We start from the raw sequence: 24,750 nt of genomic DNA on the forward strand, positions 1-24,750 counted from the left end.
CTGAACATTTGCTAAGTCCCAGCCATTGTGCCAGTCACTTTACATTGTGTTATCTCACTTATCCTTGACTACAGTCCTATCAAAGGAATACCAAAAACTATTCTTTTCCCCTATTTTACAGATGGGGGACGCTGGAGCTGGAGGAAGTGGTGTCTGTTCAAGGTCACAGAGTAGTAAGTGGCACAAGGCCGTTCAAGATTTAAACCTGAACCTGACTCAAGTCTACCTTAGAATCCATTCTCCTGAGCATCAAAACCTCAGCCCCATTTATTCACTTATTCCACAAATATTTATTGAGATCCTGCCTGCGCTGAGGTCTACACAGGCATCGAAAATATACAGTTGAACAAATCAGAAAGCCCTGCCCTTAGAAGCTTACATTCCAGTGGGAGGAGACAGACGATGAAAAATATAAAGAAAGAAAAGATACAGTGTGTCAGTGATAAATGAAAAGAAAATTCAATAAAAAACAGGGCGGTGGGGGGATAAGAAACCTCTTTCTTTATATCCCCAAGGATACGTATCTCATTGGCTCAATGAAAGTTTACCTCATTCATCTGTGTCTCCCCCTCCCTCCCCACCACACACACATCCGTTTCCCCGAGCCGAGGGCAGTCCCTGGCACATTCTATGGCAGATCTCGCTTTGGTAAATAAGTTTAGGGGTCCTGGATTCTAGGCCTTGGGCAAGTCCCTGCCCCTCTCTGGGCCTCATTCTCCCCATCAGTTTATGGAGGAGTTGGACTAGAAAGGGTCCCTAAGGTCCCTTCCAACTCTGACGCTCTAGGATTCTATGAATAGGGTTAAAGAGAACAGGGACCAGCGATTGCTTCCCCACCCTGGCAACTGTTGCCAGACGAGGGCCATCTCCCGGTAAGCGTTGAAACACCTCCCTGGATCGGGGAGGTCTTGGGGGCATCCCATCATGCATCGCGACTTCGCCTCGCTAGGAGGCACGTTTTGTCCTCTTTGGTCACGTTCATCCCTTTGGAGCCAGCCAAAGAGCGGGCCGCGTTCCTATGGCAACCGCGCCAGGTCCACGCGCAGACGGCGGGTAGCAAGGGTCAAAACAGATTCGCACAGTAGAAGCCCTCGACCAGGTCAGTCCGTGACTTCCGGGCGCCGAGCCTTTAAGTGTCACGTGACCCCCTCCACTCGTCCCCGCCCCTCTCCCCTCCCCAGGTCCCGGCGAGCGCTGGTGCGGACGGGAGGCTCCTGGCCCGGCGGACTGACTGGAGCACGGACGCTGCAGCCGGTTGGGCCGGTGCCCTTTCCCGGTAACTCCTTCCCGGCGTGACGCGCGGAGCCGCGGACGCGGCGGGGCCGGGCAGGCTCGGGGATTTCCCGTCAGTTCCTCCTCGTTCCCGGTTCCCCAGGGCCCGGGGGAAACCGGGAGCCGACAGGGCCGGGCCCAGGGCTCTCGGTGGGCGGCGGGGGAGGCGGTCGTCTCCTGGAGGGTTGCGACCTCCGGCGGGAGCTCAGACCTGGAGCGTGCCTCCTGGAGCCGCTGCCTGGTCTGGGGGATACTGCCCGCGGGCGGTAGCCTACCTGTTGGGCAGGTGATTTCCTGCCCCGACGCCGGCACAGTCGAGCTCGAGACTGTCAGCCAAAGAACTTAACAGCCCCCCCCCGCCTCTTGGGCCCCTCACTGGAGGCGACTGACACGGTGGAATAAGGCAGCGATTGCCCTGCGTGGTAGAAAAAAATAAGTACCCCTTTCTGTCGACCCGGTGTTCAGTAAATCTTTACATACGTTTAACTCCCTTGCTGATCTTTTCAAGGTGGTATTATTCACCCTCCATTTATGAATGGCACTGAGGCTTAGCAAGTTTCAGTAACTTGCCCAAGGTCATAAAGTGGTAGAGGACGGATCCCGATGTGAGTCTGTTTCCAGAGCTTGTGTGCCTAACCAGTAGCTGTCTCCTCTTCCCGAGTTTTAGCGCTCTGTACATGTTTTATAGGTTATATAGGTTGACTCCACAAGGAAGAAATGAATGTGTTTTCGGATTTGGCTCAGCATGCATGCAGTCCTAAAAGTTGGCCATCGTGTCAGTCAATTTTGTGATCACTCCCAGTCAATGTTTAGACTTCCACTTGTCAAAATCCACCACTGTTACAGATTTGCCCACCTTAAGTAAGGTGTCACCTTAGACACTTGAACCTTAAAATGTTAGTAATTCATGCAAAGTCAGGATAACTATGACCCGTGAAAACTCACTGTATGATATCACAGAGTTCGTAATTCTTGACCGTAAAGGTCCGTGCAATACAGCACTACCTTGTTCATTAACCAGCCAGGATTATTTCCCAGCCCACAGTGAGTTCAGTGACCACCCTGACCAGATATGGATCTTTAACATTTGAAGATGCCTGGTCTACAGGCTTTGCCATTAATCTCCCTTCACGTGGAAAACTAAATTTTTTTCTCACCAGTTTTTCTCCTCTTAGGTCTCCATTTATAATAACCATATTGCTGATGGTTAAATTAAAGAGCATCCTCTCTGTTTTCGTGCTTCACTGGGTGTGGTGATAAAGACTAGAATTGGGGTACACAACGTCATAACAAGTTTTTTATTTTTTTAGAGTATCTCACTTCCCTGTTGGTACTTATTTAACCCCAAGAATGTCACAGCTATGTCATTTCACAGTTTCGCACTTGGTAATTCTTCTGACCTCTTGAATTTATTTAGCATGTACTCAGTGAAGTATTCTGAAGCCACGTATTTTTAAATTTAAAGTATTATTGTCAGCATAAGTGAACTAGTGTGTTTGAGATGTAGTTGCCTTGATTTTCCTATGAATGTTTTCCCACATTTGCTTTTATTTCTCCATCTCATTGATTTTTCAGTCATTTCTAGAGCCAACCTAATCCAAGGATTCTGGCAAGTTGCTGTTAAGTCTTACCGCTCACCTTTTCCCCTAGAATAGTTCTTATTTGTGATATTCAAAAACAGTAGTAAGATTGTCGATTTCAAAAGACATGGTCAAACAGCTCGACACCTTTCCTGCCAAACAGCTTTTGTTTGTTTTGTTTTTCATCTGTCTATCTTAGCCCTTTACCTCCAAAGCGAGACTGTCCAGGTTTCTACCGCTGAAACTTATTGCCTCTTCAATCATTTCAGCTCTGGAAAGGAAGAGAAATGGAAGTGAAAAAATTGAGCATTTCCTGGCAGTTCTTGATAGTTCTGGTTCTGGTCCTGCAAATTCTGTCTGCGTTGGATTTTGACCCATACAGAGTCCTAGGGGTCAGCCGAACAGCCAGTCAGGCTGATATTAAAAAGGCTTATAAGAAGCTCGCCCGGGAATGGTAGGTGAAACAAAGAAATAGCAGTTTAATATAAGCTAAGCAGTTGCAGTAGGGGAATGCAGCCTAAATTATGGTTAGCTTTTATTTGTCTCTGTGTCTATGTTCAGTAAATCTATATCTGTCTAAAATATTTCATTTGGGAGAACTAATGTTCATGTTATTCTATAATTTTTTTTTAATTTTTTTTTAGTGATGAGATCCAAAGCCTGTATTGCTGTGAATGCTTTTGGCCTGAGGAATTACCCTAGATACTGCCAGCATATTTAATGTCAAAGTAGGAGGGAGCTTTAGTTTTAAAGTATATATGTCATCAGCAATGAATAAGCTAACCACCCCATGATGTTATTCACGAAGTAACCCTTTATGCTAAAGGGAAGACTCGCCAATCCTATTTTCTACATTATTAATTTTAAGCTTTCAAGAAAATTTAGACTAAGAGCTTTTTTGCTCTCAATTTTATAAGAATATTCAGGAGCCGAGTACATGGCTGTTAAGAATTACTCTACAGAAAAGTCATAATTCGGGGCGCCTGAGTGGCTCAGTGGGTTAAGCGTCCGACTTCAGCTCAGGTCATGACCTCATGGTCCGTGGGCTCGAGCCCCGTGTCGGGCTCTGTGCTGACAGCTCAGAGCCTGGAGCCTCCTTCGGATTCTGTGTCTCCCTCTCTCTCTCTCTCTGCCCCTCCCCCGCTCACTCTCGGTCTCTCAAAAAAATGAATAAACGTTAAAAAAAAATTGTAGAAAAGTCATAATTCTACGTAGGTAGGTTTTCTATATGCTGAAGAGTATACCAGTGTTTGTGAATTAGCAGGACAGCAATGAATTTAAAACTTACAGACAGGCGTCATCAGTTTTTTCCACCAACACTTTGGACATGCCAAAGAGGTAGAGGTATTTGGATTATGTAGCTGGAGGGACGCAGCAGGAGGGAAAGGACAGGAAGGGCACAGGTGACTAGAAGCTGGCAGAGCCAGTCGTAAATAATCAAAGACCGTTTGGGAATGGGAATCATGATTGTACATGCTAGGCTCTTACGAGGCTCCAACTAGCCTGCTGCATGGTAGGTTCCAGGTTCTATGCTTTTTTATCTTATATAAACCTGATCATCACCCTATGAGGGAGGATATTGCTGTCCCCCTTTTAACTCTGGGGAAATCTAGGCTCACTGTTATTAAGTCTTTATTGCCCCTGGGCTGCGTAGCTTGACCTTCTGCGCTAAGAGATAGTTTATTGCTTTTTTTACTTTGTAATCACTTGCCCACGTGAGCAGAAGAATGAGTGGGTTAGGTTGGGGGGGGGGGCGGGGCAGGAAGTTCTGCAGGAGCAAAGCTGCCACACGCAGATGACATTGCAGGCCGTGCATGACTCTGCCTGACACCGTTATTCTTCAGGGAAAGACCTCCGTTTTAAGCTGGTTGCAGTCAAGGTAAAAGATAGTTTCAAATATGACGTTTTGAATACATATTTTAAACCAAACTCCTATCACAGGGAGTCCAGAATTAGATACTGAAAACACAATCTAATTATGTGTGGCCTCTTTCCAGGGACTCTCTTTACAGCAAAGTTGCCTTCCACATCATTTCAAACTCTTGCCTCTTTATATTTAAAGCAAAATATATAAGTCTGCAGTAAATTCATGAAGTAGCAACATTCTTTTGGACAGAGTATGGCCTTCGGCCACATTTTACAAGCAGAAATGATCGCTTGAGTATGTGGGATTTGTTAAAATGGACAGCTTTGACGTTTCTGTCTTCCAGGGCTGAAAAGGGTGTTATGATATTAATTAAATGAGTCATATGCTCCTCTTCCTTAATTAGACTCTCTCTAGGAGTAATTCATCACCGTAGAAATATATAGAATATCATCCAGCGAAAGTCGAAAATTTTACTCCACCTGTGCGTGTTCACCGTGCTGTTACTTTTTGCCGTTTGGGCTCTGGCAGGGTTTTATCACTGGAATCACTTGTTTCATTTCATGATGGCTTCATACACGCTGAAAAGGACAGTGCTTCCCAGTTTGACTTTTCAGAGCAGTAGCAGGGGGGAGTGGTTAGTGGTTGACCTGGATTTGTAGGTTTCCTCTACTAGGTTTTACTACTAACTAATGTCTCTTCGGCTTCTCAAGAGCTTTCCCCTTCCTCGGTGAAACCATTTAAAGTTACTCTGTCTCTCAGGAAAACTGTGTTTCTCTCCTAATAATTAGGTTTTAACGTACGTTCTTTTCTTTTATCATCTTCATTGGCGATATAAACAACCCCACCCCAAGAAAAAGGCATCGTAAAATTTGATCCTAAGCAAATAGATATAACAGGGTCAGTCACTGGAACAGTAAAACGATTTGCCTAACACTTCTCTATGTTACTTTTTCTCCCTTCATTTTTATTTCCTTAGAGGTGGCTCCACAGCCAGTCGATAGCAAGTGCAGTATTTTTCTTCACTTCCAGATTTACAGGACGAGTATCATACTGCAGTGGGTGAAATGTTTCCTATACACTGAAAATAGTACTGGGCAGTGCTTTCCCAGAGCTGGATTTATCCTTTTCTGAATGTTTGCAACCTCGTGGCAGCACCCCTCAGTTAGGAAGATAGTTCTCATGACCTGAAACTGTCTTGTGGCTTCCTCCCTGTTCCCGGGCCTTGGTTTTGTCTTCGTCAGGATCTGTGGTTTCGGCCCAGCTGCCCTCACAGCCCTCGCCTTGGCTCAGTCTCCCCAAAAGCCCCTTCCTATCCTTCAACACCGCCCTACCGAGTTCTGTACGTTAAATCTTCATTTGTGTGATTGCTTCATTTTATCTTTTCAGCCTTTAGCCTAAGTTTGAATATTTAAAACACTGGGGGGTTTTTTTGGTTTTGGGAGTTTTTTGGTTTTTGTTTTTTGGGTTTTTTTGGTCATCCAGGAGCACGTTTTGGAACCACCATCTTGTTTCTTTAAGTCATACTATTTTCATGATAGCCCAGCTGAGATTTTCCTTTCCCACTGATATTCACACCACGAATTAAATAGTAAAGCAAGGAATAATGTCTAAATTTAATGGACAGCCGTTTGCAATTTATTTTTAGAGAAATCAGAATATGTGGTATAATTCATTCGAACATGTCCCGGCCAGAATAAGTTGACCAAGTTATAAAATTTCTTTATTCCAGTGTACTTGGTGCCGTTTTTAGTAGTCGTTTGCTTCCGGAAGAAGGAATGCTTCTCTTTCCTGAACCTTTGCTAGAGGAAACTTACTGGAAGTTAGCAGAAGTGATTATATAAAGAATACGCTGTGCAATAGGGCCTCTTAATAAAGAGAACATTGAAAAATCAGTTGGTAGCCAACACTGACTTAGGACTTCGGGAGCTCTAAGGAAGTGAAACCCAGCCCCCACTTGCCAGGACTTTAAATCCCCAAAGCTGAAATTGGCATGAACACAGGCAGATGATAGAATACTGAAAGACCACAAATGGATACAGTTAACTGCAAGCTGTGTGTAATAGCAAATGTTAGTTCTAATATTAGTTCAAATCACTTTGCGTAAACTGTAGATTTTTCTCACCCCTTAAAACGTGGGGCCTGGAAACCATGATCCGTTTACGGGTGAAAGGCCATCTTAGGCAAAAAGGAACAAGCAGAGCAATAACGAAACTAAAATGCTCTCTCTTAAACGTCAGCAGCACAATGCCACTTGGAATATGGTTGTTACGAAACAAATTCACAGTGTGTCCTAGAAGCTATTTCCTATATCCTCCCGAGTTGTCCGAAGAAATACCTTCCTCGATGACATTCTAACGTGGGGATGAATTGCCGCCATCTTGGGAAGGGAAGTCGGTTCTGAGGCCTCAGTGACATTAGCCTGGAGCCAGCTCCCAGCTCAGCAGTATTAGGAACAACGTAAAGGCATGTGCATAGCCCTCCTCTCCTCACTGGAATGTTCCAGTGCTCCCCGGTGTTGTGAAAATGTGCCCCACTGGAGTGCTTTTGGTAGAAACTGCCTGTTTCAAAGTTTCACTTAATTATTACGGTCATGCGAAGCAAGTGATTGCTTCTCCTGTGAATTTTTAAGAAACCGTCCTAACAAAATGGCCTTCCACCGGAGGTAGTGAACCGTGTGTACAAGATGTTAATTGACTATGTGTAAAACATTAAATGCGTTCTCACTGCCTGCCCATTTGTATTTTCAGGCATCCTGACAAAAACAAAGATCCTGGAGCAGAAGACAAGTTCATCCAAATTAGCAAGGCTTATGAGGTATCCTGTCAAACTTGTGATGCGTCCATTAGCTCTTATAAAATCTGCTTTAGGCGACCAGTTTTGTAAAGACCTCTCAGAAGGGGCACAGTCCCAATGCCCTTGACCCGGTTTCTAGATGATGGTAGAGAAAACTTATTTAGTTACATCCAATATGTTGAAATTGGTGCCTGAATACTTCAGCTCTTAAAAAAAAAAAAAAAACAAAAACTGGCTTATTTTAAAGGCTTTAATTGGAATTGTAGAGTTCTCAGAATTCCTAACTGTAGGTTTCTCTTTCCTTTGTAGAAACTTCTATTACATGGTCACTTTGACAGCACACATACTAGAACTTCTGTTAAAGAAAGATTGACTTCCCAATTTATTAAAGTGACACAAGGTTACAAATGCATTTAAACAGACTTTTTTCAACAATTTTCCAACATGTCCACTTAAGTAACTTGTTCTGGAATGTGCGTTAAAGATAAGTCCATGGCTTTATGGTTTGTGTAGGGTAATGCTCTTCAAGAGACAGTGCTTGGCTCATAGAATGGCACATCATCCGAAAACAGCCTCTTGAATTTTAGACTTCAGAATTAAGTAAAACAAAGTCAGCTAACGTCCGGGACACTGAGCTCAACCCTGTGGCTGCTTTTTGGTGTTCGCAGCTTTTCATATCTTGCTTTGAGTTATTCCAACTTAAGTGGCATAACCTAGTCAATTTTCTTGTCATCCAGCCCTGGTGATCAACAGTATGTTACGTTCTATTTGCTTTACTGATGTATTGAGTACTGTGATAACCCCAAATCTGAAGGCAGGATGAACATAAGTATCTAAACGACCGAAGTATTTCAGTCTTGACATATTTAATGTTTCTGTTGAAAGTAGGGTCTCCTATAGATCTACCCTGTGACCCAGCAATAGCGCTACTAGGCATTTACCCAAGGGATACAGGAGGGCTGATGCATAGGGGCACTTGTACCCCAATGTTTATAGCAGCACTTTCAACAATAGCCAAATTATGGAAAGAGCCTAAATGTCCATCGACTGACGAATGGATAAAGAAATTGTGGTTTGTATACACAATGGAATACTATTTGGCAATGAGAAAGAATGAAACCTGGCCCTTTGTAGCAACGTGGATGGAACTGGAGAGTGTTATGCTAAGTGAAATAAGTCCTACAGAGAAAGACAGATACCATATGTTTTCACTCTTATGTGGATCCTGAGAAACTTAACAGAAGTCCATGGGGGGGGGGGAGGGGAAAAAAAAGTTAGGGAGGGAGAGAGTCAAACCATAAGAGACTCTTAAAAACAGAATAAACAGTTGATGGGGGGGAAGGGGGGTGATGGGCATGGAGGAGGGCACCTGTTGGGATGAGCACTGGGTGTTGTATGCAGACCAGTTTGACAATAAATTTCATGTAATAAATAAGTAAATAAATAAATAACATATAAAATAAAATAATATCTTAGAAAAATTGGGAAAAAAAAGAAAGAAAGAAAGTAGAGTCTCCTGGTATGTTGCAGATTACGTTGAGAATATCTAACCATGTCGTAGCTCTCCATTCATTTTCTTCCTGTGTCTTCCATGCCGCTCACAGGAAAATCCTCTGGGTGAAACTTTCCCCACTTCTTAAATGTCTTATTTTTTTTTTTCTTTCTTTCCTCACAGATCCTTTCCAACGAAGAAAAGAGATCGAATTACGATCACTACGGAGATGCCGGAGAGAACCAGGGCTACCAGAAGCAGCAGCAACGAGAGTATCGCTTCCGCCATTTCCATGAGAATTTTTACTTTGATGAGTCTTTTTTTCACTTCCCTTTTAATTCGGAGCGGCGGGACTCCATTGATGAAAAGTATTTATTGCACTTTTCACATTATGTGAACGAAGTGGTTCCAGATAGCTTCAAGAAACCCTACCTCATTAAGATCACGTCAGATTGGTGCTTCAGCTGCATCCACATCGAGCCCGTTTGGAAAGAAGTGGTTCAAGAACTGGAAGGACTGGGTAAGATAATTTTATTTGCTGGAAGATGTTTGTATGGGAGAAGGTGACCTTCGTATCTTGAATTATATAGGCTACCGGGGAAATGAAGCTGAGATTTCTCTCACAAGTTCATGGTGACTGGTGTCTTCCAAGGACACGTTTTCAGAGCAGGGGAATGTACCAGCCACTTGCGTTTCCCATTACTAATTTGAAGCCTTATCCGTAGAGTCTCCTAACATCAAGCTGGGGGCCTAATATGTAGGAGAAGCTTAAAAGCTATCAGTTGGACAAAGCAGCCCTAAAGCATCAATTTAGATGCCGGTGGGATTTGCAGGTTATTCTTCACACTGTGTGTGATTTCGTTCTTTTTTTTTTTTTAATGTTTGTTTGTTTATTTATTTATTTATTTATTTTTCAACGTTTATTTATTTTTGGGACAGAGAGAGACAGAGCATGAATGGGGGAGGGGGCAGAGAGAGAGGGAGACACAGAATCGGAAACAGGCTCCAGGCTCTGAGCCATCAGCCCAGAGCCCGATGCGGGGCTCGAACTCACGGACCGCGAGATCGTGACCTGGCTGAAGTCGGACACTTAACCGACTGCGCCACCCAGGCGCCCCAATGTTTATTTATTTTTTGAGAGAGGGAGAAACAGAGTGTGAGCAGGGAGGGGCAGAGAGGGGGAGACACAGAATCCGAAGCAGGTTCCAGGCTCTGAGCTGTCAGCACAGAGCCCGATGCGGGGCTCGAACCCACAGGCTGTGAGATCATGACCTGTGCTGAAGTCAGACGCCTAACAGACTGAGCCACCCAGGCGCCCCTGTGATTTCGTTCTTTGATTTAGTTTACTGGAGCCGCCTTAACAGAATACCACAGAAACAACGGAAATTTATTTTCTTACAGTCCTCAAGGTTAGAAGTCCATGGTCAAGGTGTGGGCAGGTTTGGTTTTTTTCTGAGACCTCTCTCCTTGGCTTGCACACGGCCGCCCTCTCCATGCACAGTCACGTGGGCTTGCCTCTGTATGTGCACATTTCTGGTGTCTCTCTCTCTTCCTTTCATGTCCTAATCTCTTCTTATAAGGACACCAATGAAACTGGATTAGGGCCCACTTTAATGACCTAGTTTTAACGTAATTACTTCCATGAAGTTTCTGTCTAAGCGCAGTCACATACTAAAGTACTGGGGGTTAGGACTCCAACATATGGATTCTGGTAGGGGACACAGTTCACTCCGTAACACTAACGGTTATGGGTGACCACTCTTGATCACCGATGAGCCTTTCCTGTGTTCATAGTTACCACTTAGTGCCAGGAAAATGTCAACCATCCAGACAGGATATTTATTTTAATAACTTTTAAAAGTTGGAATTATTGAATTGCGCGTGTATGTTGTGTTTCATAGGCATTAGCAGACCTATTCTTGAGTAACTAAAAAAGGCCCAGCTCAAACACAGGGCCTGATTTCTCTGGAGAGAAAGTGCCACTGAAAGCCATCAGTTCACTTATTCTAAAGCAGAAATTATCAGCCTGTGGTTCGGAAGCACTCAGATTTGCCAGACGGCTTTCCTGAGATTGAATAAAGAAGTTCTTGGAGAAAGACAAGGAAATAAGTTTAACATAGTGTCATACATGTGGTGGGAAGTCTGTAGGTGCTTGCTCGTGGTGCATAATGAATGAACGAGAGGCTGACCTCAGCTGGAAGCCCCTGGACTGAACAGCTTCCTCGTCAAAAAAGCATAATTACGTTTCATGCCACCCCACTTGGTATACTGAAAGCTATTTCACCAGGAGCTGGCGTTCAGACCCACTAGCAGAACATAAGGCACTGCATAAGTCAGGGTGGTAATGCGTCTACACCAAAGTCAGATCAGGGCCAACATTACATTTTAAACATGTCAGGCAAATACACACAACGTGAGGTCGCGAAGCACAGCGTTTGGTGACCTGTGCTGCAGCCCTGGGCTTTGGAGTCAGGCCGGTGTTCAGATCTCAGCTCTGTCATTTACTATCTTGCTGCCCTTGGACAAATTCCCTAACCCAGGTTTCTTCATCTCCAAAGTGGATGTGATAATGTCAAACCAATAGGGTCGTTAAGAAGATTAGATGAAAAAAAAAAAATTACACGAAGTGCCTGACATGGATCAAACACAAACATAAAGTGAGTCATAAAAATGAGTCAACTAGGTTTTCTGGTTTACCAAAGAAAAAAAATTCAAGGCACCTATTTTATACATTTTTAAAAAATCATTCTCAGCTATATTAGCCTACTTTCTTCAACTCACTGACTCCCAGGCACCGACTTTTGACTTACGTTTAGCTTAAGTCTTGAAAGGTAATTAGAAGTTGGACGGGCAGGAAACCGAAGAGTAACATTACAGGCAGAGAAACAAAGAGAGTCCACAGAAGAGCCAGTCGCAAGGTGTGACTCGGGTGTAGACGAGGGGAGGAAGGAGGAAGAGTATGCTGGGACGAGGTAGTAAGGAGCCTTAAAGTCCAGGCTCGAAAAGGGGACTTTCGGGGCGCCTGGGCGGCTCAGTCGGTTAAGCGTCCAACTCTCGATCTCAGAGTTGTGAGTTCACGCCCGGTGTTGGGCTTAAGGCTGGGTGTGGAGCCTACTTAAAAAAAAAAAAAAAAGAAGACGACGAAGGAAAAGTGGACTTTATTTTACAGTATGTAATAAAGCCAAGGAACACTGTCACATAGAGTATGCTTTAATCCGATCTACGCTTTGGAAAGCTGTTAGAGCCGCGTGAAGGACAGACTGAAGAAAGTAAGAACAGAAGCTGGGAGAGGTCACCGGCCCCAGCGTGACAGCAACCACTGGCCCAGACTAGGACAGTGGGAACAGAGAGAGGTGGACAAGTGTAAGATATTTGAGAGGTAGGATCATGGAAGTCTGGAGGGACCTGGCTCCTGGAGACCCATCTGAATGTGAGGGGTGAGGAAAAAAGGGAGAGAGGGGGTCACAGTTGACTCTGCATTGACTTGAGCTACTGGATCGGCAGGGAAGAGCTGGATCTGGGTCGTCCTAAATAGTAGCTACCGTCTGGACATACTGTGCGCGATGACATGAAAATTACAATATTAGCTTCCGTTTATCGATAATTTACCATATGCCAAACACAGTTGTAAAAATCAACTCGTATTAAACGGCAGCCATTTGAAGCCGGTGCTGTTGTCATTCATCATTTTTCAGACACTTAGCTCATTTTTGGTAGCTTGTCAGGGTCTCACCGTTGGTGTTTGGCAGAGCTGGGATTGGAACCCAGGTAGGCTGGCCCTGTAGTCCTTGCATTGCGCCCCGTGCTGTCCTGTCTTCTAATGTCCTTAAATCTGTAGTGATTGAAGATCCTGCCATTCTTTCGGGTTGCCGTGCTGTATAATCGTGGTAAGTCAGGACTCAAGTGACAGGAATGGAAGAAGCGGAATTTAGATCCGTAGAAGTGACATTTACTGAGGGCTCAGTCCATTCCCCCGCTGTACCCCCAAGTTCCCTGGAAGACGGGTTTGGCCTAATGTGTTAGATGAGTTTGGTTTGTAACCCATTTTTCCCCTTTGGAACGTTCACATTAGTCGCAGATTCCCAACAGGCCCCACTGGGTTACAGCTGGGTGAGCTGGGCACGACCATGAGATCTGTGGCCATTCCCCTGGCCGGGTGAGGCAGCACTACCCTCTAAGACAGGATAATGCCAAAAATTTTCTATTCTGAGTCAACAGGGAGATCAGCTGAGTGGTCTGGGGAAGCCGGGACCTTATGTCAGAAGAACGTAAAAGGCCCGACTCGCCACGTGTGAACCTGCCCCCGGGGAGAAATGCTGCGGCCCTTCAGGTGGAGGCTCTGGTCACGCAGTGCGACAGCAACTAGCGTGCCAAAGCAGCCGGCATTCGTGGACAGCCGCGCCAAGGGGGAGGACCAGAAGTAGTCAGCACTACCCCTGCCCTTAGGGAGCTCGCTGTTTAGCTGAAGAGAAAATATGTACCCTGAGAATTCACACTTGACATTCGCAAGTGCGGAATAGTACAGCATTGCAGGAGTAAGCCGAGGAGAGACGGGATTCTCGTTCTCATTTCAGACTTTCTTCTTGATGAGCCAAGTACTATGTTAGACACGAATATAATAGCTTTTCTTGAGCCTTTTAGTTGTTTTCCACTGTGCCAGGTGCTTTGTATGGATTATCTTTATCCCCAGAGCAACTCAGTTGAGGGAGAGACTATTATTAGCCCCATTTTCCAGATGAGGGCACTGAAGCCCAGGAAGGCTAAGGAACTGATCGAGATCACACTATCCACAAGTGGCAGTGTGGGGACATGGACCCGGGAGCTCAACTCCAGGGGCCACTTTTACCTGCCGTGCTGCACAGCTTCAGAAATACGTCAAACGTGGCCTTTGCACCCGCACACCCAAATGGGAGACACACGTGAATTGTCACGGCGCACTGAGTGCCCCCCGGGGAGGCACAGACAGAGCTACCAGAGCGCCAGGGAGGTTGAGGGTCTTGAAATCAAATACCATTTTAGGGCGACCCGGTTGGAACCGTCGTGCAGAAATTCTTTCCCGTGACTTCTCAGGTTAAAAGAAGGAGTAAATGAATGAACGAACGATTCCTCTCTTTTAAGGAATTGCTAAGCGTGTAGCAGTTTCACGCTGTCTAGAAAAAGGATCTATCTAAATGCTGGCTTTTAAAAATCTGCTTTAGCTGCAGGTCCTCGATTTTGTTCCGTTTCACATTGTTTGCGTCTTAGCAGTTATTTTATCGATGGGTTTGTGTTCAGTCGGAATTGCGGTGGCCTGTTCCTGCAGCTGGTTCTGTACGGTTGCTGAAGACGGATGCAAAACTTGAAGTAAAAGTGAATGTGTGTGTGCTGCAGAGGAGAAAGAAGTCCCCTCAAAGATGCAAACTACGTGTCTGGGATCATACGATGAAAGGTACAAGTGGTACCTCAAAACACGTGTGGCACAGACACGTTTAGCGCACAAAGAAGACTTCTTACAACCCCAGAGAGGGAAGAAAATGTCAGTGTTTTTGATTAGCCAAGGTCTGCAAACTAGCCAGAAACATCAATGCATATCAAAATCAAATAATGTTTCTGAAAGAGGCCACATCTGCTTTGCCTTTCTTTTAAATTCGCTACTCATGTTTGTTTGGATTTCGGGCATATCCGTCTGTCATCTCGCCAGGCTATGCTGAATCAGGATGAGAAAACGTGGTTACTCTTGCTTGCTGTTGGCCTGGCTGAGCTTGCGTTATGGACCCTGAACTTTGAAGGGTAGAACATCCAAAAGCAGAGGCGACCATGGCGACCGTGTTGTTCACTGTGACTCAGACCCTAAGTCACCACCAGTTCGTTGGTCATTTCCCAGCCTGAGTCTCCGCGACATCACAGCCCTGCCAGTTTTCTTACTCTTCCTTCCCAGCTTGGGTGGGGAGGTGGGGGGTGAGATCTGAATTCTTGTTTTGGTTTTTTTTTTTTTTTGCGTTTATTCATTATTGAAAGAGAGAGAGAGAGACAGAGCATGAGCAGGGGAGGGGCAGAGAGAGAGGGAGACACAGAATCCGAAGCAGGCTCCAGGCTCCGAGCTGTCGGCACAGACCCCCCGATGCGGGGCTCGAATTCACAAACTGTGAGATCATGACCTGAGCCGAAGTCAGACACCCAACCGACTGAGCCACCCAGGCGCCCTAGATCTGAATTCTTATTCAATATCTTCTCAGGAGGAAAAATACCATGAATTGAAACACAAAATATTTATCATTCTTTATTCTTTTCTAGTCCTTATGCTAGTTAATCTATAGGAGAGAAGTAAAATACCTCCAGAATTTAGAAATGGGATTATGATGGTAAGAACTGAGGTCCTTTGTAGAAACAATCCAAGGAAATAGCCTTTATAAATCTGGAAACACTTGTATTTTTTTTAATGTTTATTTATTTAATTTGAAGGGGAGAGAGAGAGAGAAAGAGAGAGCATGAGCCGGGAAGGGTCAGAGAGAGAATCCCACGCAGGCTCTGCCCTGTCAGCACAGAGCCCAGCCCACCCAGGCCTCGATCTCATAAACCGTGAGACCATGACCTGAGCCGAAACCAAGAGGCAGATGCTTAACCAAACAGGCCACCCAGGGGCCCCCGAAACACAGTTAATATGATTTATGTAAAGACTCAACGGTAATTTAAGTAAAAGAAATGAAACCTAATCACTTGTGTTCTATTTTAACTGGGAAAAAAGCCGTACTGATGGGAGTCCAGGAAAGGTAGGGGAAGGAGGGCGTGAAGAGCAAGGGTTGACGCGTTTATCGCACTCTGCAGGAGGAGACCTTCTCCTCGAGGCACCACACGGAGACGCACCTGCACAGAGACGGTCTCAGGCCTCACCGTGGTCGGGATGGAATAATACTTCATAAGAGCAGTTGTAATTAATTAGGGACCCGCTGTGTTCAAGGCTCCGGATTAGGTCATTTTTTCTTGTGTCATTTAGTCCTGACCGAACAACTTCCCTCCGTTTTACAAATGAGGAAACCGGGCAGGGGGGTTAAATGACTTGCCTCAAGTTACACAGCTCGTGGGGAGCAGAGCTGGGCCTTGAATCTGGATCTGACTGATTTTGAATTCACTGGTTTCTGTTTTAAAAATCGAGTACCTTCTGGGGCGCCTGGGTGGCTCAGTCAGTTGAGCGGCCGACTTCAGCTCAGGTCATGATCTCACGGCTCGTGAGTTCGAGCCCCGCGACGGACTCTGTGCTGACAGCTCAGAGCCTGGAGCCCGCTTCGGATGCTGTGTCTCCCCCTCTCTCTGCTCCTCCCCTGATGGCACTCTGTCTCTTTCTGTCTCTCAAAAATAAATAAAAGCATTTTTTAAACAATAAAAATCGAGTACCTAGTAAGTGCCAGGAACTGGAGGCAGCAGTAGACCAAATAAGCAAAAGTCCCTGTACTCATCGAGCTGTGTTCTAGTGACTGCACACAACTAAATGAAACCGAGTCCATCAAAGGGCAACGGTGTGGTGAGCAGGGCAGGTACTAGAGAAGGCCAGGGCGAGGTGACAGGCTGAAGCTGGCCAGACAGGACACGCCTTACTGAGGAGGCAACGCACAAGGGGTGTGACCGCGAGCTTCAGGGATACCTGGGGCAAGAGTAGAGGGAACAGCAAGCTCCGAAGATCTTTCCGGTTTCCCTTTGCTCTCCAGGGCTGCCTGCATCCCTCATCCTGACTCCAGGCCCACCAGCCACCTTTCTGATTACTGATTCTGGTCCCCGGGTGTCCCGAAACCCTGTAGAGGACACCCGGAATGGCGCAGTTACCTGAGCGTACCGCCTGGGATTGTATAATAAATTGGCGTCTGGTCTATAGGAGATGGTTTAGGGTGAGCCCGACTCTAAGAAATTGATGCCTCCAGTATTTGGAACCTAGGATAGAAGAGGTCGTTCTTCCAAGCCAGGCAGCAGCCAGGCCTGGGTTCAAGTCCTGGTTCCACTGCACGCTAACTGTAATGCCAGGTCCGTTGTCCTCAGCCTCTCCAGGCACTGCGGTCCTCATCCATGAAGGCAACTACACTGACCACTCAGGATATTTGTATGAAAAGTGAAAACGTCTATAAAGCTTTGGCCACGCTGCCTAACTTAGAAAGGGTTCAGGACATGGTCATTCCGCCCCTGGGCCTTTGCTGTGTGGCCGCTCGACCTCCCTAGGTGATGTCTCTTCCTGACTTCACAGAAAACCAAACCTCTCAGTGTGTGTGCCTGCTATATTCTTGTTCTTCTCACAGAATCTTATATGCGCTTCCACTTACTGACATTATTCCATCAGTGTTTGTAATGCCTGTAGTGTGGCCCAATGTACGAGACTTGGCTCTAGACCATCCAGTTCGGATTCTTGCTCTACAGTGTTACCAGCTCTGCCAGCCAGGATCACGTAATCTCTCTGAAGCTCACTTTGTCTGTGAAATGAGGGGTGGACTATGTGATGTTTAAGGTTCCTCCTTTCCTGCCCTTGAGATACTCCAAGGGTCACCGTCAGGTCGCCTGCAAATAGATGTGTTCAGTCTGCTCGGCAATTGTAATGTGTGAAGCTTGTGAGCCCTGCCGTTTACCTAGTAATTCCGTTTTGGGAATTTAACTAGGAAATCACACAAGTGCACAAAGATATGTACACAGAGACATACAAGGATGCCCATCAGAATACTCTGATAATAGTGAAAGCCAAAAGCAGTTTCAGTATTCAAATAGATTAATGGGGGCGCCTTGGTGGCTCAGTTTGTTAAGCATCCGACTCTTGATCTCAGCTCAGGTCTTAATCGAAGTGTCGTTGAGTTCAAGCCCCACATCGGGCTCCACACTGGACATGGAACCTACTTAAAAATCTTAAAAACTTAGGGGTGCCTGGGTGGCTCAGTCAGTTGAGCGTCCGACTTTGGCTCAGGTCATGCTCTCACAGTTCGTGAGCTCGAGCCCTGCGTCAAGCTCTGTGCTGACAGCTGGGAGCCTGAAGCCTGCTTTGGATTCTGTGTCTCTCTCTCTGTCCCTCCCCCTCTTGCACACGTGCGTGCGTGTGCTCACTCTCTCTCTAAGTATACGTTAAATTTTTTTTAATTTTTTTTAATTTAAAAAACAAAAATAAAACCGAAAAGATTGACGTTCCGGTTTCAGTGAGCTCCTGCTGTGTGCCATGCTCTGATCTGCTGCTTGGATGCACCAGTGGCCGAACCAAGATCCCCGCCTTACATCCTAGCAGGGGCAGATGTACAACAAACAATCGACAGAGAAAGGAAAGTGTGTGATACGTTGGAAGGTGGGAAGTGCTACGGCAAAAGGGAAAGTGAGCAGGTTGAGGGGGATCCCAAGAGGGGGGAGTATTGTGTCAAACATGGTAGCCAAGTGGGCCTCGTTGGGAAGGGCCTGCAGCTGGCGAAGGAGTCGGCTGCACAGAGGTCAGGGAGGTACACGCTCCAGGCAGAAGGGAGAGCCAGTGCCAAGGCCCTAAGGCAGGAACATGCCCATGTGTTTAAGGAAGAGAAGGATGCTGGGCGCTGGAGCAAGGTGAGTGAGGGGGGGAGGAGGGGAAGGAGGCAGAAGGGAACCGGGGACCAAATCACAGAGGGTCTTGTCGGCCTTTGTGAAGACAGGCTTTTATTCTGAGTGAAACGGGAAGTGTTTGCAGGGTTTGGGCAGAGGAGTGCCCTGATCCATGTTTGTGTGTTCGAAGGGATGGTCCGGCCAGTACGTTGAGAGTAGACCGCAGGGAGACCGGGAGAAACAAGGCCATTAGGAGGGTATTGCAGCCACGGGGGAGGAGAGCTGATGTCTCAGAGAGGAGAGCCTAAAGAAGACGGAGAAAAACAGTCAGATCCCTGGTATATTTTGAAAACGAAACCAACAGGACTTGCCGACAGATTGGACGTGGGGTGTGAGAGGCAAGAGGTGGAAGATGACTCCCATCTTCCGTCCAAGTAACAGGAAGGGAGGGGCCCCGTCCGTGACCAGGGGAGGCCTGCGTGGGACAGGCCTGGGGGAGGAGATCAGGAGGTGGGTTTGGGAAGTGTTAAGCTTGAGAAGTCTGTTGGGCATCCAAGAGAAGCCGCGTGTCTTTGCTGGCTATTAATACTTCACGTACCTCAGTGTTCGCAGAGCTCTCCAAATGTATCGGCTGATGGAGGAGCGAGGAAAATTATTCAACTATTAAGTGCAGTGAGTGTCCGATGCTTCTATTTTATTTTATATATAGAGGTTTGGGGAAGAAAAGGCACAGAGAGATACCAAAATAGTAGCAGCAGGTAATGGGATTGGGCTTCTGAGTGATTTTACCTAAATTTCTTTTTCCTCTTGAGAATGTGCACTTCCTAATATCTCTACAAAGTAATTTATAGGACAGGGAGATTTGCTCTCAAGAGCGAGAAGACCATGACTTCGATCGATAAATCGTAATTATTTTTTCCAACCGTTACCGAGTTGTTGAATCCTGGATTGTTCACAGGTTTTTTTCTTTGTGCATAGGAACACGGGGAGCAGATGGCTTTCTTGTCTTCTCAAGTATTTTCTCATGTTCTACTCCCAAAATTCGGAATAACAGACTAAAAGAAAGACTTGTCGCTCTTAAATACTGCCAGATTATTCTGCAGAAAAACTGAACCGATTTAGAATGTCAGCAACGAAAACAATGATAGACAACCTATTGGGAAGGATATCGTCCCCTGCTGGGTCAGGATGGGTTTCGATTGCATACCAGAAAAGTACCAGCCTTTCTTCATCCACCACGGCCCGGGTGGGGGGGTATAAAAGGCTTCATGCAAGTCTTCCCTGCTTTCCAGGTGTAGGAATCGGCGTGGTCCACGCTGGGTACGAGAGACGCCTGGCCCATCACCTGGGAGCACACAGCACACCCTCCATCCTGGGAATCATAAATGGGAAGATCTCCTTCTTCCATAATGCAGTCGTCCGTGAGAACCTACGACAGTTTGTAGAAAGTCTTCTTCCAGGGAACTTGGTGGAGAAAGTAAGTACCCGGCGGAGAAGAAATTTACGAGGTACTGGGACCCCTGGCTGTCCCGAACTCTTGTCCGCAGTCCTCTCAGGCCTGAGTGTCGTTTCGAACAGGGCAAGACATATCTTGCTTAATTAATTAATCGTTCACCCGAAATCATTTCAATGAAGTCAATAGGAGACTGAAAATCGAAACCAAGTAGAACAACCGAACGAATCCCTGCCTGTTAGTAACCACTGTGCACATATACACAGAGGTGGGGATCTGAGCCTAAAACGACAGGGGCTCTCTTTTTGTGAGCAAAACTCAGATCACAACGTAGGATGAGGGATTTCTTTCTGACTGGTGAATTTGAAGGTATTTGTCTATGAAAGTAGTCAAATTGAATTACATTTGGTTACATGACACTGACGTGCGGCTTACTGCTCTAAGGAGGCACCTTACGTTTGGTTACGTACTTAATCACATCTATGGAATACGCAAGATTCCACAAAATCAAATAGTATTTTTGGAACTTTCAGAACTTAGAGTAATGCAACGATATGAATAATTTCACAAACAAAGGGCTGAGCTAAAAAAGCCAGGCACAGAGTTCATACTAGTTTACGATTTTTTATACTTCAGCATTCTTGCCCCCAGTGTCTGAGGTTAGGGATCAAAGGAACTAGAACAGGATTTTTTTGTTTTAATTAATGCGTTAAGTTTATATATTTTTTAAATGTTATATTTATTTTTGAGAGAGAGAGAGAGAGAGAAGGAGCAGGGGAGGGGCCGTGAGAGAGAGGGACAGAGGATTCAAAGCAGGCTCTGCGCTGACCGTAGTGAGCCCGATGAAGGGCTCAAACTCACAAACCGTGAGATCATGACCTGAGCTGAAGTCGGACGCTCAACCGCCTGAGCCACCCGGGCACCCCAAGAACAGGATTCTTGTTTGCTTTAAGTGATTCAGTCCTTTAACTATATACCAGGGAGAGTGAACATACCAACATTTGCATCCTGTTTCCACATGCACGATTCATAGACTACCCCGCCAGCATCGTTATCCACAGAAGAAATACTCATTGGAGTTAGTGTGAAAGGAAATTGTCAAAGGGAATTTTGAACAATCACAGGTTGTTCAAATGGGTCCTCAAACGTTTATGAAATACCTATTCTATGCCAAGCACTGTAAGTGGATACTTTTCAAGGAGCTCCCAGTCTAGTGGGTGATTATTTCCGTCTGATATGCTAAGAGCCTGTCCTTGAGAGCTGGGAATGGCTTCCTGTCCAGAGTTTGCCAAGGGAGGAGGAGAGGTTGTAGGGGATGAGTTCCAGGCCCCAGGAGGTCTGGGACAGGCAACAGCCTGCTCTGGATGAAGCAGTCACTAGTGAGCAGGAGAGGACCAGATGAGAGGCATTAACAGGAATCTCGAGGACTTCCGAGGGCCTGGCTACCCCTTTGAGGAACTTGGGCCTTGGCTGGAGCCACTGAAGAGGGCTGAGCAGAGAGTGAAGTGCCCAGACTGAGGTTTAATATAGATCATTCTGGAAGCAGAATGGAAAGATAAATCTTTTTTTAACTATGAAAAGTTTCTAGGTAGAATTTTAATTTATTCATGTTTCTTCTTCTCTCGGTAGGATTATTTAAGGCATAAACAGGGAAACACAAAAGTAGCAAATCGGATGGTAATGAATGAAATCGTGTAACGTATAGACTGAGTGGGCCCACATGTTTTTTTAAAAGCCATTTTGAAGGAGCAATCATTGCATTATCTTCCTCAGGTTAATAGATTACGAAGCACAGTCTAAAATTCGAAAGTTCAGGGGCGCCTGGGTGGCGCAGTCGGTTAAGCGTCCGACTTCAGCCAGGTCACGATCTCGCGGTCCGCGAGTTCGAGCCCCGCGTCGGGCTCTGGGCTGATGGCTCAGAGCCTGGAGCCTGTTTCCGATTCTGTGTCTCCCTCTCTCTCTGCCCCTCCCCCGTTCATGCTCTGTCTCTCTCTGTCCCAAAAATAAATAAACGTTAAAAAAAAAAATTAAAAAAAATAATAAAATTCGAAAGTTCAATTTTTTTTTTATAACGTACTCAGCAATTGTTTCAGAAAAGACATGATTTCAGTCTGTCAGAGTGGGGCACCTGAAAACACGAAATCAATAACTGTTCTTTTAAAGCATTTTAGTCAAAGAAAGACAAAAGACTCATCGTCTGCATTTATTTTTTACAAAACAATCTTTTACACATACGTGATTTTGTCTCACGATCTCCTGACTGCCTTACAATGCGGCTGTTGAGAACCAAATACTGAAACTGACATCCTCTTTTTCAACTTAAGGTAACAAATAAAAATTATGTCCGATTCCTCTCTGGCTGGCAGCAAGACAATAAACCTCACGTCCTTCTGTTTGACCAAATGCCCGTCGTACCACTGCTGTACAAGGTATTTTGCGTGCCGGGGGAACGTTTGCTCTTCTGTTGGTGCAGTGAACTTGCAATGTGCTTGCCCTTCCCGCGAGTAAGAGCTGATCCAAAAAGAAGCGTTTAAAAAGACCAGAAGTGGGCATTAACCACCGTACATAGAGCACCTATGGGTGGCCTTACTGCGCTAGTGTGCCTTCCCCACACGTGCCAGTATTTAGTCCTCAGAAGAGCCCAGCGATCCAGAGACCATCCGTGTTTTATAGACGAAGACATTGAAACTTAGGTTGTAGAACCGACCCCCGGGGTGACTGTGTGATTCCCTTGAAGCCTGTCTCGACCCGGACCCGCCCCCTGAGTGACAGACACCCTGTGGTCCTGCACTTGCGGCACACCTCTGGCTAGCGCTGGGACCTGAGATGCGAGAGGAGAGTGTCCCCTTGACCTTGGGCCCAGTCACTGCCATCGTACAGGGTTGAGGTAATGCCTCAAACACTCCACACCTCCGACCCAGTGCAGATCTCAGTAAAATGAGTATTTTCCTCTCTTTGTACACACACACACACACACACACAGAAATCCCTGTGTTTGGCTTTGTTGGTACAGTTTGCATGCGTGGAACACCATAGAATTCCTCCGAGTGCACCAGGGTCTAGCAGCCTGAGTGGGGCTATACAAGCTAACATTCGTCAGCCGCTGGTATGAACGAGTCACGCGTGGTGCGTGCGGTTCCGTGCCCTCAACTTAATTTCTTCCTCTCCATTGCACCCTAACAGTTGACCGCTTTTGCATACAAGGATTACTTGTCATTTGGATACGTACACGTCGGCTTGAGAGGGGCAGAAGAGATAACGAGGCAATACAACGTCAATGTCTACACCCCCACCATCTTGGTCTTTAAAGAACACATCAACAAGCCTGCAGATGTTATCCAGGTACGTGAGAGTCATCCTGTTGTGAGATTGCCCTCATGTTTTATCTTGAGCTTTGTGAACAGCAAAATTGAACAAGGCAAGTGAGGAGGAGAAATTCGTTTTGAATTTCTTCCTTCAGAGGCACAAAATTTAACAATGAGTTTGGTTTTCATCTGATTTGGTACTATCTTGCTCAAAACAAACAAACAAACAAACAAAACTCTTCCGGCAGGAACTAGAATGATGGTAACTCCAGGGTCCAGGGAGGAAGATACAGGGGGTTAGTGTTTAATGGGTACACTTCTGGTTTGGGAAGTGAAAAGGTTCTACAGAGGGACAGTCTGGACACGGCTGCACAGGAGCGTGAATATACTCATGTCACAGAATTATGCCCTTGGAAATGGGTAAAATGGTCACTTTTACATTATGTGTGTTTTGCCACAAAAATAAAATAAGAACCAATGATCGTCTTTTCCCTCTAAAGTGCTCCTGTCAGAAAATCAATAATGTTCTTCTAAAATAAGTTACAAAAATAAATTCAAGGGGCGCCTGGGTGGCGCAGTCGGTTGAGCGTCCGACTTCAGCTCAGGTCACGATCTCGCGGTCCGTGAGTTCGAGCCCCGCGTCAGGCTCTGGGCTGATGGCTCGGAGCCTGGAGCCTGTTTCCGATTCTGTTGTCTCCCTCTCTCTCTGCCCCTCGCCCGTTCATGCTCTGTCTCTCTCTGTCCCAAAAATAAATAAAAAACGTTAAAAAAAAAATTAAAAAAAATAAATTCAAAAGTCAAACGTAAAACAATAATAAAAAGGAATTAAAAAAACCATAAACTGGAGCGCCGGGGTGGCTCAGTCGGTTTGAGCGTCCAGCTTCGGCTCAGGTCATGATCTCATGGTTTGTGAGTTCAAGTCCCACGTCAGGCTCTGTGCTGACAGCTCAGAGCCTGGAGCCTGCTTTGGACTCTGTGCCTCCCTCCCTCTCTGCCCCTCCCCTCCTTGTGCTCAGTCTCTGTCTCTCAAAAATAAATAAACGTAAAAGAAAAAAATTTTTTTTTAAGACCTTAAACTAACTCGGAGACCATATACATGAATATTTATCTGATCTTAAGATAAAGAAGAGCTAAAAGTCTTATTGGAAAATCTTCACTTGATGATAAGTTTAAAATTTGCACATACTTTATAATTTTTAAGTTAAACGATAAGCTGAGGGAAGTACTTACAACCAATCTAAAAAAGATTGATATCTTTAATTTCTCATGAGCTTCTTCTAGTCAAAGAGATCAACACAGAACTTCCCGAAAGTGACCCCTTAATGGGTACAGAGCTTTCTTTTGGGATGATGGAAATGTGTGGGACTGGAGAGAGGTGATTGTGACACAACACTGTGCATGTACGAAATGCCACTGTATTGTACATTTAAAAATAGCTCATTTTATTTTATGTGAATTTCACCTCAATAAAAACAATTTTT

The 24,750-nt window shown here is 45.7% G+C and overlaps 1 protein-coding gene across 3 annotated transcripts in view; it reads left to right on the forward strand.

Moving 5' to 3' along the window:
• Positions 1 to 883: 883 nt before the first annotated feature.
• Positions 884 to 24,750, forward strand: part of DNAJC16 (DnaJ heat shock protein family (Hsp40) member C16) — a 41,475-nt gene continuing 17,608 nt past the window's right edge. For 2 of the 3 annotated variants that reach the window (XM_043573824.1, XM_043573825.1), the window contains exons 1-7: positions 884 to 1,276; positions 3,122 to 3,306; positions 7,467 to 7,533; positions 9,188 to 9,524; positions 19,804 to 19,988; positions 22,289 to 22,393; positions 23,148 to 23,306. In XM_043573824.1, coding sequence (XP_043429759.1) covers positions 3,140 to 3,306; positions 7,467 to 7,533; positions 9,188 to 9,524; positions 19,804 to 19,988; positions 22,289 to 22,393; positions 23,148 to 23,306 — 1,020 coding nt within the window. In that variant the 5' untranslated portion in view covers positions 884 to 1,276; positions 3,122 to 3,139. The remainder of the gene's footprint in view (positions 1,277 to 3,121; positions 3,307 to 7,466; positions 7,534 to 9,187; positions 9,525 to 19,803; positions 19,989 to 22,288; positions 22,394 to 23,147; positions 23,307 to 24,750) is intronic. The other variant, XM_043573826.1, reaches the window with a different exon arrangement.

This window comes from Prionailurus bengalensis, chromosome C1 (genome assembly GCF_016509475.1).
Source record: "Prionailurus bengalensis isolate Pbe53 chromosome C1, Fcat_Pben_1.1_paternal_pri, whole genome shotgun sequence".
NCBI classification, from domain to species: domain Eukaryota; kingdom Metazoa; phylum Chordata; class Mammalia; order Carnivora; family Felidae; genus Prionailurus; species Prionailurus bengalensis.